Source organism: Marmota flaviventris, chromosome 2, assembly GCF_047511675.1.
Source record: "Marmota flaviventris isolate mMarFla1 chromosome 2, mMarFla1.hap1, whole genome shotgun sequence".
Classification (NCBI taxonomy): Eukaryota; Metazoa; Chordata; class Mammalia; order Rodentia; family Sciuridae; genus Marmota; species Marmota flaviventris.
This window is the reverse complement of record NC_092499.1, coordinates 16,284,686-16,303,195: the sequence shown is the minus strand read 5'-3', so window position 1 is coordinate 16,303,195 and position 18,510 is coordinate 16,284,686. Positions and strand designations below refer to the sequence as shown.

General features: G+C 37.4%; 1 protein-coding gene across 3 annotated transcripts in view; it reads right to left on the bottom strand.

Moving 5' to 3' along the window:
• Ptpn21 (protein tyrosine phosphatase non-receptor type 21) overlaps positions 1–18,510 on the bottom strand; it is a 75,965-nt gene that overhangs the window by 40,742 nt on the left and 16,713 nt on the right. For all 3 annotated transcript variants that reach the window (XM_027931703.2, XM_071607617.1, XM_071607618.1), the window contains exons 3-4: positions 7,558–7,727; positions 537–634 (exon numbers count right to left, since the gene is read on the bottom strand). In XM_027931703.2, the coding sequence (XP_027787504.2) occupies positions 537–634; positions 7,558–7,727 (268 nt within the window). The remainder of the gene's footprint in view (positions 1–536; positions 635–7,557; positions 7,728–18,510) is intronic.

Here is an 18,510-nt window from a genome sequence, read left to right as displayed (position 1 = left end):
GAAACCAAACAAATGAATATACTTAAAGTAGAAGTGACTATAATCTCATCCACCCATTGCATGATAGATTTACTTCCTAAACTGCTAGCTAGTAGCCAATCAAGTGCTAGAGCTAGATTGATACATAGCATATTAAATGCTCTGGACATATATATGTGTCTCAATTTATTAAACTTTTTGCTTTCTTGACATATAACTTGGTTAACTTTCCAGAAGTCTCATATTTTATTGAAGTAATTCAAATTAATTTCTTTCTATAAAGAGGCCCTTAGAGGATAGCATTTATAGTTAACATACAAACACTATAAAAGACATATACATTCAAATGTATGATGTCACTATAAAAGACGTATACATTCAAATGTATGATATGTCAAGATCATTGTACTGTCATGTGTAACTAATAAAAATAAAATAAGACGTATACAGAAAGTCAAGTTACTTTAAGAATCCCTTGCTATTTTGTTATAACACATTTTAATCTGATTGAACTACCACATTATTATTAGTTTAATCATTTCATATGCATTATTTACCTTGAACGGCTAAACCTGCTAGCTGAATCGCTTGTTCCAACGTACAAGGAATGTTTCCCTCCAAGATATCTTTCTTCAGCTGCAAGTAATACTGATACCTATGAAAATGTCAATTTTATAAAGTGAATATCAATTTCTCTCCAATCAATGCTTTTTACCATAACTTGGTAGAGGAGCATAAATCAGTCAAATAAAACCTTAACCCCAGATGATTTTAAAGAATAACAATGTCCTTGACCATATTTACATTCATATAAAATCTAATTTAATGAGTTATTTATCCCTAACTATAGTTATTTCAAAGCTAAAGTATTTATAAGATAACAGGTCATTTTCTTATGGCTTGTAAGATAGTCCCTACAATTTGTTCTTTCATTGTTGGTGTTTTTGTAGATGGACACAATACCTTTATTTTATTTATTTATTTTTTATGTGGCGCTCTTGGAATGAACCCAGTGTCTCACACTTGCAAGGCAAGCACACCATCACTGACCCACAACCCCTACAATTTATTAATCAATTGCAGGTCTTTTTTTGGTACCAGGGATTGAACCCAGGGGTACTTAACCACTAAGCCGTATCCCCAGGGTCTGGCTAAGCTGCTTAGGACCTTGCTAAAATGCTGAGACTGGTTGTGAACTTGAGATCCTCTTGCCTTGGCCTCCCAAGCCACTGGAATTATAGATGTGTACCACCACGCCCAGCAAAATGGCAGGTCTTTAAAAACTCACAGTAACTCAAAAATATAAGGATTCAGTCAGTTTGGCAGAAGTTCCCCAAGCCTAGAAAGTAAAGACTGAGAAAACTAACTTCTGATATTAATTTTTTTATGAAATCCCAGAATATCTACTGAAATACTTTAATATTCTGTAATGTGTGACTTTTAAGATATAGAGCACCAGTTACCAGCACAAGCTTTAGAGTCAGGCAGACCTAGGTTAAATTCCAGCTCTCTAATTAAGGATTCTGCAAGAATTTGGGCAGGTCATAATCTGTAGATTTAAAATTTTATTTACTTATGTATTTTGGTACTGGGGCTTGAACCCAGGGGTGCTCTAACACTTAGTTACATTCCCAGCCCTTTTTATTTTTTGAGATAGTGTCTCACAAAGTTGCTGAAGCTGCCCTCAAATTTTCAATTCTCCTGCCTCAGTCTCCTGAGTCACTGGAATTACAGGCATGTGCCACGATGCCTGGCTTTTAGATTTAAATTTTATTACTGGTAAAATGGTACCCTTGCCCCTTCACTGGATGACTATATTCAAATAATATATATAAAGGTCTGAACACAAGAAAAGGAACATAGCTGAGACTCCAAGAGTCTCACTTTAAGTTGTGCACTTTAAGTCTCTACCACTTCTCCATTCTAATAAAACTCTAAAGATGTATTACTTTTATTTGTTCACTGAACAGGTAATTACTAGGCCTACTATGTGTTCAAGACACCAGAGACACAATGTGGAGTGACGATCCACTAACTTTACCAGTACAGTCCTTAGAGCACCCTAATCCAGAATCTCCTCAGGTTGGCTGGCTGAGAAGCACAGTCGAGGTGCAATTCCTGCTGGAAGTCCCCAGAGAGCCCACCCCTTTAATTGCTTCATGTGCAGTCTTATATCATCTTTTTTTATTTTAGCAAGGTTTAAAGTTTCTGTTCTTTGTTCTTTTTTTTATAAGAGTTTCTAATGTTTTTTTTTTCTTTAATACCTTTATTCCATTCATTTATTTTTATGTGGTGCTGAGGATTGAACCCAGGGCCCTGCGCATGCTAGGCAAGTGCTCTACCGCTGAGCCCCAGTCCCTGAAGTTTCTGTTCTTTGTTACAAAAGAACTTAACCAAAACACCTTCAATTCAAATAGGAAGACTTTAGATCCAACTTTCCCACTTCTACCTGCTAGTGGCAGAACTCACCGATTTCCCTCAGTCAGCAAATATAATATAGGTAGCTCTGGGATCCTTTCAAAGAGGAAAACTTGAACCTTTGTATAAAACAGCTGATTTCAAAAGCCCATGAGTGAGACTGTATTTAGGAAAGTCTATCTATTGGACATATTGTCTACAGATTCCACTTTAAAATTCTAGGATTTAGTCTTCTACAGAAATTTTCTTAACCTTAATGTTATACATAAATTGCTATTTATAAGAACTGATTCTTCACATATGCTCTAAATTGTTCATTGCTGTTCAATGCCTTTTACATAAACTCTCCCTTGAAAATTTAGATGATATACCAGGAAAAACTGTCACTCTTGCAAACAAGTATGCTCCGAACTATGAGCCAAAATAAATCTCTTTGTTAAAACATACCCAGGATGTGGAAAGTAGCAGAAAAAGGACTAATACAGTGACCAATGAGGTTGTTTTTATGAATTCATAAATTTTTAAGTGTATCAATTGTATTTCAATCTATGGACTCAATATTCATTATGATGCCCAAAATTTCCTATTTTTCCTAAATAAAAGCTCCTTCAAGTAAGTTCCTGAGTCTTTTTACATCAATGGTCTTGACTTCCCATGGTCTCAGGGTTACCTACACAGGGATTTCACCATCTCCCCTTATAATTCCAATTTCTATCATGGAAAATGGTATTAAAGTCCAAAATCTTGTGCCAGGGTGTTCATGGTATATATTTGTTATTGCTTCCAAGCCTTTTCATGGCCCAGAGCACCAGTCTTTATATTAGAGCTTGTTTATTCATTAACTAGTTTTCTGAAGCTGGGTTCTACAATACTTTCTTTAGAGAAAGCACACAGAAACAATACTCCCAAATTCCTGCCTGTTCTCAACTGTCTGCTATAGACAGTTCCCCCTAATCACCACCATATGTTTAAGGACTAACCCACTATGTGATGACATTTGGAGATGAGGTCTTTGGTAGATAATTAAGTTTAGATGAAGTGTGAGGGTAGGCCCTCTCATGATGAAATTAGAACACAAGAATTTGCTCCTTCTGCCATGTGAGGACCTTCGGTGAAGTTCTGCAAGCTGGGACGCAAGCTCTCATCAGAACCCAACTACACCCAGACCTCCAGACTGGAAAATACACTTCTGTTGTTTAAGTCACGCTGTCTGTTTTTTTTTATGGCACCTTGAGTGGACTGAAACATATTTGCTGGATATATAATCACTGCCTCATATTTTCTTTCCTTGAGTATTGTTAAATGTTACTTTCACCAAGTTGCTAAGGGCCTTTGCTAAGTTGCTGAGGCTGACTGTGAACTTGTGATTCTCCTGCCTCAACCTTCAGAGTTGCTAGGATTGTAGGCATGCACCAACACACCCAGCTAAATGTCACTTTTATCTATTGTCATTAAGTATTCTTCTAAACATCTGATACTACCTTATTAATTTTAAAAATAACAAAAGTTTCTGCATATTCAGTTTCCACTGATTTTGCAGAATATGTCTTGGTACTGAATATTCTGGGTTGACAGTTTCAAGGTACATACTGTGTACTTTTATTTTTCCCCAAAAAAAAAAGTTTTCTTGGGCTGGGGATGTGGCTCAAGCGGTAGCGCGCTCGCTTGGCATGCACGCCGTGCTGGGTTCAATCCTCAGCACCACATACAAATAAAATAAAGATGTTGAGTCCACCGAAAACTAAAAAAAAAAAAAAAAAAGTTTTCTTACTATAGCTTGCTCTATTTTCCTGTTTATCTGTTGCATTTTCTCAAATAATTACAATTCAGATTTAACTGGTTCTTTCATATCATTGTTATCTTCTGAATTTTTTTTGTTCATTTTGTAATATCAGATGGCAATTTCATGCTCCTTTGTGGCCCCACTTTCCTGACTCGGCCTTCATTTTCTGTAGATATGTTAAGATTTTCATCCTCCCTTTTTTTCTTCAAGTATCTTTAAATGGAATTGTTTAACATCTTGAGGTGTAATTAGCATACAATAAACTGCTCAAATTTTTTTTTTTTTCCTTAGAAAATATATTACTATACTGAGGTATCCTCCAGGGAATATAATTGAATGATAAATGGGCTTTCTGTTCTGCCTCTTATCACTCCCTAAACACAGTGATGGGCCAAACATTACCAGAATACTAACAGAAATACCTTGAGGAGCATCACCTCTCCTTGGTGGTGACTGAGTGCTCAATACTGTTTCAAAGCATGTCAGTGCTAAGGGGTCCTTAAACTGCTCAAATTTAAACTTTACATTTTCTGACATACGAACATACTCATGAAACCACCACCATAAGATATGAATCATCTCTGTTTGTACACAAAGTATGTTGACACCCAATTCAAGTCTTCATACATGTACTTTGTATAATGATGTCCATCACATTCCACCATCCTTGCTAACAGAGATATGAAAAATTGTGGTATATATGTGTATTAAGAATTGTAATGCAAAAAAACAAAGTACATGCATAAAGGCATAAATTGGCGTAACATACCTTATATAGAGAGATAAGAAAAACTGTGCTCTATATATGTAATAAGAATTGTAATGCATTCCACTTCTGTTGTGTATTTATAAAAAAAATAAATAAATAAATTAAAAAAAAAAAAAGATACGAATCACCTGCGCCTCTTGGCCCTTTCTCCTTCTCCTTCCCCACTGCTCTACTTTGTAACTCTACAGATGTTGGAACTTCTCCAGGATGTAACCAAGTAGAGGGAAAGAAGATGCTGAGGACGGTGGAACAGTGAGAAAGAGCAAGGGTCCATGACTTTGTGGAGATGCTGACAGCTCTGCATGGCTGACCTCGGAACCTCTTTTCAAGAATATCTTGGCTTTTGTTTGCTATGGCCATACTTAACTCTTTTCTATTTTTTCTTTTTGTGATACCAGGGATTGAATCCAGGCCTCAGACCATTCTAGGCAAGTAGTCTACCACTGAGTTACATCCCCAGCCATATTTTGGGGGTCTGAGAGGAGTAAGTGGGGATTAAATCCAGGGGTGCTTAACCACTCAGCCACATCCCCAGCCCTTTTTGTGACAGGGTCTCACTAAGTTGCTTCAGGTCTCACTATATTGCTGAGGTGGGCCTCAAACTTGTGATCCTCCTGCCTCAGCCTCCCAAGTAGCTGGAATTATAGGTGTGTGCTTCTGCACCCCAATTTATGGCAACATTTAATTCTTACTGATAGAACTTCCCTAAGTTTTCCTACATCTAAATCAATGAGCAATCCTACTGATAATCTAACAGGCCCATTCCCTTTCTACCCTTCCTATGGCAAATGCCTTTGTTTAGGTCTATGTTCTAGACTAAGTCCCAGATTACAGCACAGACATTCCTAATTAGTCCCCTATTGCCTATAATTGTTGAGGTCTTGCCACTTCTACATTACTTTACATTATAGGTGAATTTTGTAAAAATGTACATTTGGTCCTGGCATTCCATTAAAATTTGAACAAGATTTCCTCATTGTAACATGCTTTTTTGACTAGTTACATGCCTATTTTTCAAACCTTCTCTCTCCTCTCCAGGTAATATGCGAAACCTTCACCACCAGCCGTTGTTGTTTTTTTGTTTTGTTTTGTTTTTTAGTTGTAATTGGACACAATACCTTTATTTTATTTTTATGTGGTGCTGAGGATCAAATCCAGTGCCTTGCATGTGCTAGGCGAGCGCTCTACAGCTGAGCCACAACCCCAACCCCAACTCCTCTGCTTTGACCAGGTTATTCCCGCTAACCAGAAAATTTCTTCTAAAGTCTATCAAAAGTCAGCTTCTTTACCTTCCCTGTTCAGGATCTGCATGCCTGCCCCTATGGATCCAGAGCTTTAATGAAGCATTTATCATAGGCTACTCTGATTGCTTATTTACATGAACTGCCAGTTGGATGAAGTGTTTCATGTGTATCTTCATCTCCCACATTATCCAACCTAGCTCTTGGATCATAGTGTACCTTCAAAAAAGGTTTAAATGAGTTAAGATGATCAGTTCATGTTTTTCCTCCTGGCTCCATTTCTCTCTTCACAAGCCATAATCAGGTTCTTACTTTCTCCAGGGTACTGTTAGCTTTCATAAGAAAGGTAAAGCTAAAGAAAATATGGACTTAAAACCTAGGAAAAAGATATGTACACAAATAACCACAATGAGAGACTATGACAACTGTCATCTTCACCCAGTTACAAGCAAACTCTAGGACAGTCTGGAGAAGGCAAAGGTCATTCCAGCTTCATGGAGGAGGTGGCTTCTGAACTATAATTTGTAAGATAAACAGGATTCCAGTACATAAATATGAGACAGACCTCGGACACAAAGACGAAAGGGTGTGTGGCATGTTCAGGGCATGAGCAGTAGTCCAGTGTGGCTCCAGAGTAATGTTAACAGGATTAAATCATTTTTAAAAAGTGGTGGATTTCAGAGAACTCGGGAAAGCTCAAGAATTCAATTTTTTCCCCAGACTGAACCCTTGGCCTTACTCAAGCTAGGCAAGCACTCTAACACTGAGCTATATCCCCAGGTCAAACTGTTTTGATTTTCTTCAGGGAGAATATAAAATCTTAAGAACATTCAGTGCCTCTGTCACGCTTAACACCATCTTTCCTTTCTGCTTCTTCTGGTGCAGAAGGGTACCTATTAGCCACCTGTCTGACCCTCTCCCTTTCTGTCTCGCCCCCACCCTCCAATTCTTTCTCCCACTTGTCTGCAGTACCTGGCTTCTGGAGTTGGAGTACTTCAAGAATCTTTTGACAGATTTCTTTGGGGAATGAACACAAGTTTTTATAACTACATTTTTAAAAACCTCTCATTTCCTTGTTACAAGAGATCAGAAAAAAACAACAAAAACACTGAAGGTGACGTCACTATAAGAAGAGTTCACAGGCAGGGTAAAAACATCATTTCTCCCTTTAATCATCCCTTTGTGCCTGGTGAACCCACAACTCACCCCACATGCAATAAAACACTGGCGTTTCGCATACCAGAGCCTCCTTGTAATATGGTGGGAGGGTAAAGTTTCAGACTCTTATCTCCTGCCTTCAATCATAGTTTCACTTTTCTAATCTCATGAGACTATTTTCCAAAAACAGGCAGCATATAATTTCTCACCTGGTAATCTCCTGCTGTAGCTGTAAAACTGAAGGCACATAAAACACCACTCCAAAATAGACAGTAGGTTCCAATGCATATTTATCCAGTTGCTTCTTCAAAGGTTTCTCCAAATCTACCCATCGGCGCTGATTTTGCTTGTTGTAGTACCAGAGGCTGAAGTAAGTGACCTGGAAAGACAGAAGGTCACTGAAGGAGGCAGTAACGCACAAAAAGATTCCAATGACTTCAACTGTACCAGTCTATGACCTGGGACCAAGTGGCAGCAGTCTCCTATTGCCTCTCTCCTCAGAAAGGGACAACAGCAAGACCTAATGGGACAAAAACCTATCTCTAGATAACTTGTATTCAGGAATTGGTGGCAAGAGTCAATTGCAGATTGTTTCTTCAACTCTGAAAAAAGGAAACACATTTATGGCTATGCATCAGCATGCAGTGGGTCCTATGTCATGTCACAAACAGGCTTTAAGGACAACAAAAATTACTAAAAAACATTATGCTTAGTGTTTTGATTACCAAACTATCAAATTTATCATAATTAATATTTTAAAAGAAGCATAACTGGGGTTCTACCCAGGAGAACACTGACAAAATACAGCTAACCCAACTTTTCACTAGTCACAAATTTGGCTTCTGTAAACAAATTATATAAATTAAAATTTTAGCAATATAGAAAAGTTGCAACTGCCCCAAGATTAGATAGGAATTTAAAGGGACCATAATGCTTTAAATTAAAGTTTAATGTGGAAAACAAATTCTGAATTAATGAGCAAAATGTGAAAGTGAATTCTATCACACATAAACACACACATAGGAAAAGCTGTACCTAACACAATAAAATAACAAGTATTAGCATTTAGATTTCACTGATTGTGTAATGAAACTGTCCAGTTAAATCAGTAAATAGTAGCCCTGGGCCTGATCAACCTGAAAGCGTACTAAGACACTTAAGAGTTGAATGGCAGCCTCAGACCACTGCTAGTGCTTACCTCAAAATCAATTTACAGATCAAAGCCATTGGGAAAAAAATCACACCTTCACTGCTTAAAACTCCAGAGCAAGACTGTCAACTAGAACTTTGTGCAAAGGTGGACATGTACCGTACCTACACTATCCAATAAAGCAGCCAATACCCACAAGTGGCTACTTAGTACTTCAAACATGGTTAGACCTCTGAGGAACTATATTTTTAGTGTCATTTAATTTTACTTTGCTTGAGTTAAATAGCTGCTATCATACTAGATAGTATAGCTCTAGAGCAACAAGAAAACCTAGAAATAATACTCAGGTTATTTCTCTGATCTGTAATCCTCATTCAAATAAAAAAATGAACTTTTGCACACGCCTGTAATCCCAGTGGCCTGTGAGGATACCAAGTTCAAAGCCAGCCTCAGCAATTTAGTGAGACCCTGTCTCAAAATAAAAAATAAAAAGGGCTGAGGATGTGGCTCAGTGGTTAAGTGCCTCTGGGTGCAATCCCTGGTACCAAAAAAAAAAAAAAAGATTTTTTTAATTTGCTGGGGGAAAGATTATACAAACATACCCTTAATATTTATTTTTTCTTAAAATGTCCTACAAAGGAATTATCTTTTCTATCAGTCTAATCAAATAAATTCTACAAGAAAGAGGAATATGAACATTGTCCCTTTATACAAACACACTCCTAGAATACTTCAGGAATATAGTAAATTTGGTTTAATTATAAAAAAAAGAATATTCTCTTGCTTCTTGGTTGCCACCTCAGGCATCACATATGAATAGAATATCTTGAACATTACAATGCACCAGGTTTTCTTCCATGAACTGTAGAGATACTGTAAATCAAATCACTGCCACTAACTTTCAAGTGGAAACTTCAATCTGTTAAACTCCAAAGCCAGTATTATCTCCAAGTATTTTCCCTCAACCACCAAAAAGCTACTAAATTCCCAGGTAATTCTTTTTTTCTTTTTCTTTAGAGAGAGAATTTTAATATTTATTTTTTAGTTTTCGGCAGACATAACATCTTTATTTGTATGTGCTGCTGAGGATCGAACCCGGGCCGTACACATGCCAGGCGAGCGCTACCGCTTGAGCCACATCCCCAGCCCTCCCAGGTAATTCTTGCACAATTAGTTTGAAAAGCACTGCAGTGTACATCACCCTCTTCAGCATTATGCAGGAGAAACTCACGCAAATGACACCCTATGCTCGAAAAGCTGCACGGAAATCACATTACCATAACCAAAAGTACAAGTCCTACTAATTATTTTCCAAGGTTGTGATTATGATTATAAATGATCACATGTTATTTGTACGGATAGAATATGTATCACATTAATAGGAACAACTACTGTTCCTTCTATGAGGAAAATGTGCTCATGAGAAAAGGCTTGATGCTCAAAAGTTCAAAGTTCTGGGTTTAATTTCCAGTAGGCACTGGCTAGCTATGAATTGGAAAAGTCCATCAGTCCAATTCAGTTTTCATACATAAAACAAGGTGATACCTCTCTCAGAACTCCATCAGGAAGACTAGGTGGCAAAAAATACATGAATACATTTTGCTATAGAAAACTAATGTATTTTTAAGAGATTATTTAGTTTCACTCATTTGGCCAAATACCTACAAAATCAATCGACTCCTCCCTCCCAAACTTTCCTAACTGTACTTATGTATTGTATGGGGTTTTATTTGATTGGTTTTTTTAGTACTTTAGCGATTGAACCCACAGGTGCTTAACTGGGCCACATTCCCTGGCCTTTTTATGTTTTATTCTGAGACAAGGTCTCCCTAAATTGCTTAGGGTCTCACTAATTGCCTTCCAAGTAGCTAGGATTATAGGTATTCACCAGCATGTTTCACCATATGTTTTGTGTTCCATCTTAGCACTTAAGTTTTGGACTGAATTTACCATGGTAGGTCAATAATGCATAACACTGTTATGCACTTAATTCCACAAACATTTATTTTTTTTCCATAAACACAAAGGCCTTGACAATAGGCCCAGGATAAGAATCCCATAGGATCAAAAATTGTTTGGGCTCAGCGCGGTGCTGTGTGCCTATAATCAAAGTGGTTCAGGAGGCTGAGGCAGGAGGACTGTGAGTTCAAAGCTAGCTTCAGTGAAAGCGAGGCACTAAGCAACTTAGTGAGACTCTGTGTTTCTAAATAAAACACTAAACAGGGCTGGGGATGTGGCTCAGTGGTCAAGTGCCCCAGAGTTCAATCCCCAGTACTCACTCTAGGAAAAAAAAAAAAAAAAACTGCTTTGGTCAAAATAGAATGTCATCGCTTTTATTCAAAATTAAAAGGTCTTCAACAGGGGTTTATGGCTCAGCAGTAGAGCACTTGCCTAGCATGTGCGAAATGCTAGGTTGGATCCTCAGCACCACATAAAAATAAATAAATAAAATAAATATAGTTTAAAAAAAGATCTTAAACATACTTTGTATAATTACTTTTTCCTTTTAATACAGTTGGACTTGGTTCAAATAAAAAACATTTTAAGAGGATTATAAAACTATACATTTATTGTGTAATTTGTGGTTGTGTCATTCATGAACAGAGTGTTAACGACCAAAAAATATCTACTTAATAATCTGTAACATTCTAAACTAAGGTATGTTTTAAAAGAAAAACTCTTAAAATGTGCTTAGTTTACTTTAGCAATACATCAATTACTCATGCAACAGATGGATAGAAAATCAAATTCACAGACAGATATATTTGTGAAATTGCATCATTAATTCTTCACAAACTTTACATTTTAGAAAGAAGTAGCAATGACTTTAATTGTGCAATTAAAAAGAATGGTGGGGTTAGCCAATTATTTCTTGATAAGCGATTTTAAATATGAGAGTCTAAGATTTGGGACATTTGAACATTCAACCATTTTATACTGTAGTAAAGTATTTTCTGAGGCACTTGCCCTTTTGTTCAAGTTCTATCTCAAAAAGAAGTTAATGCCAGACACGGTTGTACACACCTATAATCTCAACAACCGAGGAGGCTGAGGCAAGAAGATCAGAAGTTCAAGGCCAGCCTTAAGCAGGCCCTAAGCAACTTACTGAGACCCTGTCTCAAAATAAAAAGGGCACGGGATGTGGTACAGTAAAGCATCCTTGGGTTAAATTCCTGATACCAAAAAAAGAAGTTAATTTGGGTTGGAAGTGTTCCTCAGTGGGAGAATGCTTCCTCATCTAGGACGTGCAAGGCCCTTAGGCTCAGTCCCTACCATCTCACACCACACACACACGTCATTGTTGGCCAAAATCAAATTCATATCTTGTTAAATACTTCCATATTTTTAAAATCACTACTAGAAATGTTTATACACAGGTAACAAAATCTCACATTATAGTCTTTGAATTCAATACTTTCTTAGATTTCTATACATACTTAATCAAGTAGCAATATCTGATTCCATGAGATTTTATGACTAAGGCATCATTTGTTTTTGGGATGAGTAGGCAGAGTCTGAATGTAAAATACTGTGATTAAATTCTCATCAGGCAGCCTGGCATAGTGGCACACACCTATAATCCCAATGGCTCGGGAGGCTGAGGTAGGAGGATTGCAAGTTCAAAGCCAGCCTCAGCAACTTGGCAAGGCCCCAAGCAACCCAGTGAGACTCTGCCTCAAAATAAAACATAAAAAGGGTTGTGGATGTGGCTCAGTGGTTAAGCAACCCTGGGTTCAATCTGCATACAAAAAAAAAAAAAAAAAATTCTCACCAGGCAAATAATTTTCTGACTCTTTCTTGTTTGTCTTAGATAAAAATCTTTGAGAATCTGGGTAATTAACTTTCCAACTTAAAAAGGAGGATGTGGTGGGGATAAGGGTCAAAAAGAGAATACTTCCTAACACACTATTGGCCAGCATTACCCTAATACTAAAAGCAGACAACAGAAACCTACTAATAAACAAAACTATAAATATGTATGGATTGCAAAAATCATCAACAAATATTGGCAAACTGATTCATTTATAGGTACATTTATAGGATTCTATACCATAATCAAGTGGAATTCATCCAAGGAAGGCATAAAAAAACAACCAGTGAAATACTGCATACCATATTACTAACATAACAGAAAACCCACCTTGTCACATGATCATCTCAACTGATGCAGAAAAAGCAAAAAACACAACACCCTTTCATGATAAAAATAAAAATCTAGAAAATTAGAAATGGGAGTTTCTTTTTTTAATATTTATTTTTTAATTAGACACAATAGTTTTATTTTGTTTATTTTTATGTGGTGCTGAGGATTGAAACCAGGGCCTCAAACATGCTAGGCAAGTGCTCTACCACTGAGCCACAACCCCAGCCCAGAAAAGAATTTCTTAATATTATGAAAGGCATTTATGAAATTCCAGAGTTAACATCATACTCAATGGTGAAAGACCAAAAGCTTTTCCCCAAGGTCAGGTACAAGACAAGGATCCAATGTTCATTACTATTATTCAACACTGTACTGGAAATTGTTGCCAAAGCAATTAAGCAAGTAATAAAAGGCACCCAAACTGAAAAGGAGGTAAAATTATCTCCATATACAAGTGCACAGGTAGAAAATCTGTCTTGGGCTGGGGATGTGGCTCAAGTGGTAGTGCGCTGGCCTGGCATGCGAGAGGCACTGGGTTTGATCCTCAGCACCACATAAAGATAAAGATATTGTGTCCACCTAAAAAACCAAAAAATAAATATTTGAAAAGAAAATCTCTGTCTTATATAGAACATCACCCAAATTCCACCAAAAAAACTACTAAACAAAATAAACTCAACAAAGTTGAAGAGTTTTTCATAGAAATGAAAAAAAGCCAGTCTTCAAGTTCATAAGAAATGGCAAAGGATCCCAAATAATCAAAACAATACTGAAAAAGAAGAACAAAGAAGACTCATATTTCTTTATTTCAAAACTTACCACAAAGCTACAGAAATCAAAACAGTGTTGCCATGCAATGGTGGCATGCGCCTGTAATCTGAGTGATTCAGGAAGTTGAGGCAGGAGGACTGCAAGTTCGAGGTCAGCCTCGACAAATTAGTGAGGACCTAAGCAACTTAATGAGACCCTGTCTCAAAATTTAAGAAATCAATAAAAAATTAAAAGGGATGGACATGTAGCTCAGTGGTAAAGTACCCCTGGGGTCAAAAATAAAAAACCAGAGCAGGAAAGACGATATCAAGCAAGTAGGGCCAGGGTTGTGGCTCAGTGGCAGAGCGCTCACCCAGCACATGTGAGGCACTGGGTTCAATCCTCAGCATCACATAAAAATAAATAAACACTCAAGAAGCTGAAGCAGGAGCATTAAAAATTTGAAGCCAGCCTGGGCAACTTAACAAGGTCATGTCTCAAAATTAAAAATAAAAAGGACTGGGGGTGTTGCTCAGTGGTAGAGTACCCCTGGGTTTAATCCAAGTACTGGAAATAAAAAAAAAAAAGTAAGAAAAAACTGTAGAATAGGAGAAAATACTTGCAAATCATATATCTAATAAGAGTCTAGTATCTGAAATATATACAGAACTCTAAAAACAACAAAAGACAGACAACCCAATTTTAAAATAAGGATTTCAATTATTCTTGACAGAGGACACACAAACGGTGAAGAAGCACATGCAAAGATACAAATCATTGTTCACAGGGAAATGCAACCCAGAACCTGATATACCACCTTGCACCCACTAGAATACCGATGAGAAAGGAGTGTTTGTCTAGCATGTGCAAGGGCCTGGGTTGAAACCCCAATACTGCAAAAAAAGAAAAGACCATGAGTGTTGGTGAGGATGTGAAGAAATTGAAAACCTTAAGTATTGCTAATGGAAGATGGTTCAGCTATTGTGGAAAAGTGCTGATAGTAGGCCCGCCCTGGCCCCTGGGGACTCAACCCCCAGTTCTTTGTTATGCATGTCAATGTGGCCAGCTCACAAGGCCATGACGCAGGCTTGCGGTTCCCTGTTTATCTGCCTCGCACATATGTGTCTCGGGAACATCTTGACCTGTTCGAGCCTCCTGATAGGGGATGGTGACGTGATGGTAACCCAAGGACGCAGTTATTACTCTTCCCTCCTCACTTTTGAGTAATTTCCCGCAGCTGTTAAAAAAATATATATAAGGGGAACAAATCCGGCAATAAAGCGCGCGCGCACATGCTCCCTCCTGGATGAAGAACCTTGGTGTCCTGTGTATTTTTAACCCCGACGTCCCTCGCCGGACTCGGCTCCGTTAGCCGGATGCGGCAGAAAAGTTTCGTGGATCCTTAAAAAGTTAAACACTGAATCATCAAAAAATCCAACAATTTCACTCAGAGGTATATACTGAAAATAGGTCCTCAAATATATATGTACTCATGTTTGTAGCAGGACTATTTTCGATAGCCAAAGGAGGAAACAACTCAAATGACCATCAGCAGACAAATGAAAAAACTAACTGTGCTATATACATAAAATGGAATATTCAGCCATTAAAAAAAAAAAAAAAGGATGAAGTACAGGTACATGCTACAAAATAAATGAAGCTCAAAAAATCATTATGCTAACCAAAAGAAACCAGACTCAAAAGCTTAGCTAGGCACAGTGGCTCATGCCTATAATCCCAGCAAGTAAGGAGGCTGAGGCAGGAGGATTTCAAGTTTGAGGCCAGCCTCAGGAACTTATCGAGGCCCAAGACAACTTAGCAAGACCCTGTCTCAAAATAAAAAATAAAAAGGGTGGAGTTGTGGTAGAGATAATTGTGCCTGCCATTTAAACTACAATAAAAACAAAAGCTAAACAGCATGTGGCTCCTTTTCAGAAAATATGGTTAACTAAGTATAAATGAACTGACATTGACTTTGAGAACAAAATTATTTGATAACTGAGCTTTTGGTTCAGAGGAAAAGGTAGTTCACAAATTTCAGCTTGTCCAAAAGGTGCAAGTACTCCAAATCACAGTTCTTTAAGGAGACACCAGCTATTATAAGCAGATCCAAATCCTGACAGAATGTAAACCTTTTCCTAATTCCAAAATTATTTCTTGTCTATTTTAAGAGTCCTGTACTATTTTTAAAGCAGAGCAGAAAGACACAAATTAACTGGAGGGTTTTTTAAGCCACTGATGCACTGGGTTTGATAAAAATCCCATATAAAATTGCAAATATAATTTTATCCTGATACCCTTCTTAGAGTAGGGTGAAATCAGAAGACTTTTCATCAGGAAAGAGAGAGGAGATAGTCCCAGATAAAGTCTATCCCGGGTAGAGATCATTTAACAAGGGCTGTTAAAGAGTATTAACCTAATTTGAGCCCTGAGCTTACCTCTACACCAAGCCTGTCATAAATAATGAAGTACTGTACTTCTTGCTTTTGACAGATAGCAGTGATCACAAAGCAAGTGGCTTTTATTCCTTTTCTGTTTAATTTTACTCCATGTTCTTCAATCCTTGATCAAATAATGAACTATCTATTTTATAGCCAAGACATATATATAACACCATGACACTCTATCACATATAAATAATACTAAAATAAATAGAACTCAAAAAAATAACAATCAAAAGTAATCTTGGGCTGGGGATGTGGCTCAAGCGGTAGCGTGCTCGCCTGGCATGTGCGGGGCACTGGGTTCGATCCTCAGCACCACATAAAAATAAAAAAAATAATAAAATAAAGATGTTGTGTCCACCAAAAACTAAAAAATAAATATAAAAAAAAAAGTAATCTTGCTCTTCTATTTATACTGAATTTTATCAAAGTAAAGTTCAAGGAAATTAATTCCTTGGGTGGCCAGATTTTTGTTATAGAATTTAGTTATCAGGAAAGGAGATAAATGAAGTCAGTTTCAGAGACTTAATGAAAGGCCCAAGGCATGAGATGGAATCACTACCTATACAAATGAACTGCTCATATCTTTTCTACTTACAGTCGTGGACAATGAGAAGCTATGACTCTGAAATACAGTAAGACAAAGACAGTTCTTTAAAAACTATATTCTTCTCAGGCTGGGGGGTGTGACTCGAAGATAGAACACATGCCCAGCATGTGTGAAGCCTTGGGTTCTGTCCCTAGCACAGCAAAAAGAAAAAAAAAAAGTGTGTTTGTATGTGTAACTGAAAAATGGACTAATGTCTTAGATTCATCTGAGCATTCAATAAATACTGATTCAACACCTACTGTATGTCAATCACTATTCTGGGTACTAGAGATGCAGCACTGAATAAGACAACAAAATTCCAGCTCTCACAAAGCTTCCATTTCTGTAGGTAAAGAGAAATAAGCAAAATATATGGTACACAAGATATTGAGAAGTGCTACAGAGAAAGACATTTGATTATAAGATTAAAGCAATATTAACATATTTTTAAAGAGTAAACTAGGAATAAGTAGGAAATTTTAATATACATAGACAAAATTTTACTTCCCAAAGACAGGCAGAGGGCAAATGTGTTCTATGTACTACCATATAAAAGGTTTTTTTGTTTATGACCCACAAAACTAAGGATAAACCAGACCCTCTCATTCTTCAATCATTTCACTTAACCAGTTTGTTCTATTACAGGATAATTTCTTTTTCTTTTCTTTCTTTCATCTTTTTTTTTTTTTTTTGGTAGTACTAGAGATTGGGATTGAACCCAGGCACACACTCTATACTACTGAGCAATGTTTCTAGATGTTGTAACTTAACACTATGCAAAAGTGAGAACTGAAAAGAATCTTTAGTAAAAACTGTTTATTTTTCCTCAGTCACTGTTTTGCAGGGGAAGGGCATTGTGGACTAAATCCAGGGGTGCTTTACCACTGAGCTACATCCCCAACCCAGCTCTTTCAAAAAAACAGTTTTTTGGGACAGGGTCTTGCTAAGTTGCCCAGGTTGGCCTTAAACTGGTGATCCTCCTGCCTCAGCCTCCAGAAATGCTGGGATTACAAGCATGAGCCATTGTGCCTGGCTGAGGGCCATTTCTTCTCAGTCCAACAAATGAATTAGAGATTTTCTCTGAATTAAAAATCTCATAAATTTGGGTCTCTCTGGGCTTGCCTGTTAGCTTGATTCACAAATGCCTAAATTTTAGGGCACTGGATATACAATAACTATTCTCTTTTTTAAAAAACTTTTTTTATAACTTTATTTTATTTACTTTTTTTTTATTGTGGTGCTGAGGATTGAACCCAGGGCCGCATGCATGCTAGGCACGCATGCTAGGCAAGTGCTCTACCACTGTGATACAGAAGTCAGTTAAATGTGAGATAGGACTAGCAATGTAGATCAGTGGCAGAGCAGTTATGTAAGTTAGTGTCTAAGTTAGTGCCTAAAGCACTAACTTACATAAGGCCCTGGTTTTAAACCTCAACACTGAAGAAAAAAAAAAAGAAAAGAAAAAGGTGAGATAACCTTAGTCTAATTCAGTCCATCCCTTGTTTATATCTCAGTTAATTCCTAGGGGGAAAAAAATCTTTTTTTTTTTTTTTGTGGTGGAGGGGGTATTGGGGATTGAACCCAGGGGTATTTTACCACTGAGTTACATCCCTAGCATTTTCTGTTATTTATTTTAAATTGCTAAAACTATCCTCAGACTTGCAACCCTCCTGCCTTACCCTCCTGAATCACTGGAGTTACAGGCATGCATCACTGCACCTGGCTAGAAAAAAATTTCTTTTTTCTTTTTTGCAGGCTTGGGGGGTACCAGGGATTGAACTCATGGACATTCAATCACTGAGCCATACCCCCAGCCCTATTTTGTATGTTATTTAGACACAGGGTCTCACTGAATTGCTTAGGGCCTCACTAAATTGCTGAAGCTGGCTTTGAACTAGCCAGCTTCAGCAATTTAGTGAGGCTTCAGTCTCAGCCTCCCGAGCCACTGGGATTACAGGCGTAAGCCTCCGGCCCTGGATCTCCAAGTTTTATCAAACTCAAATCTTAATTATTCCCTCTATCTTATCTCACCAAAGACAGTGAGTAACATGAACAATATTTCTAGATGTTGCAACTTAACACTAT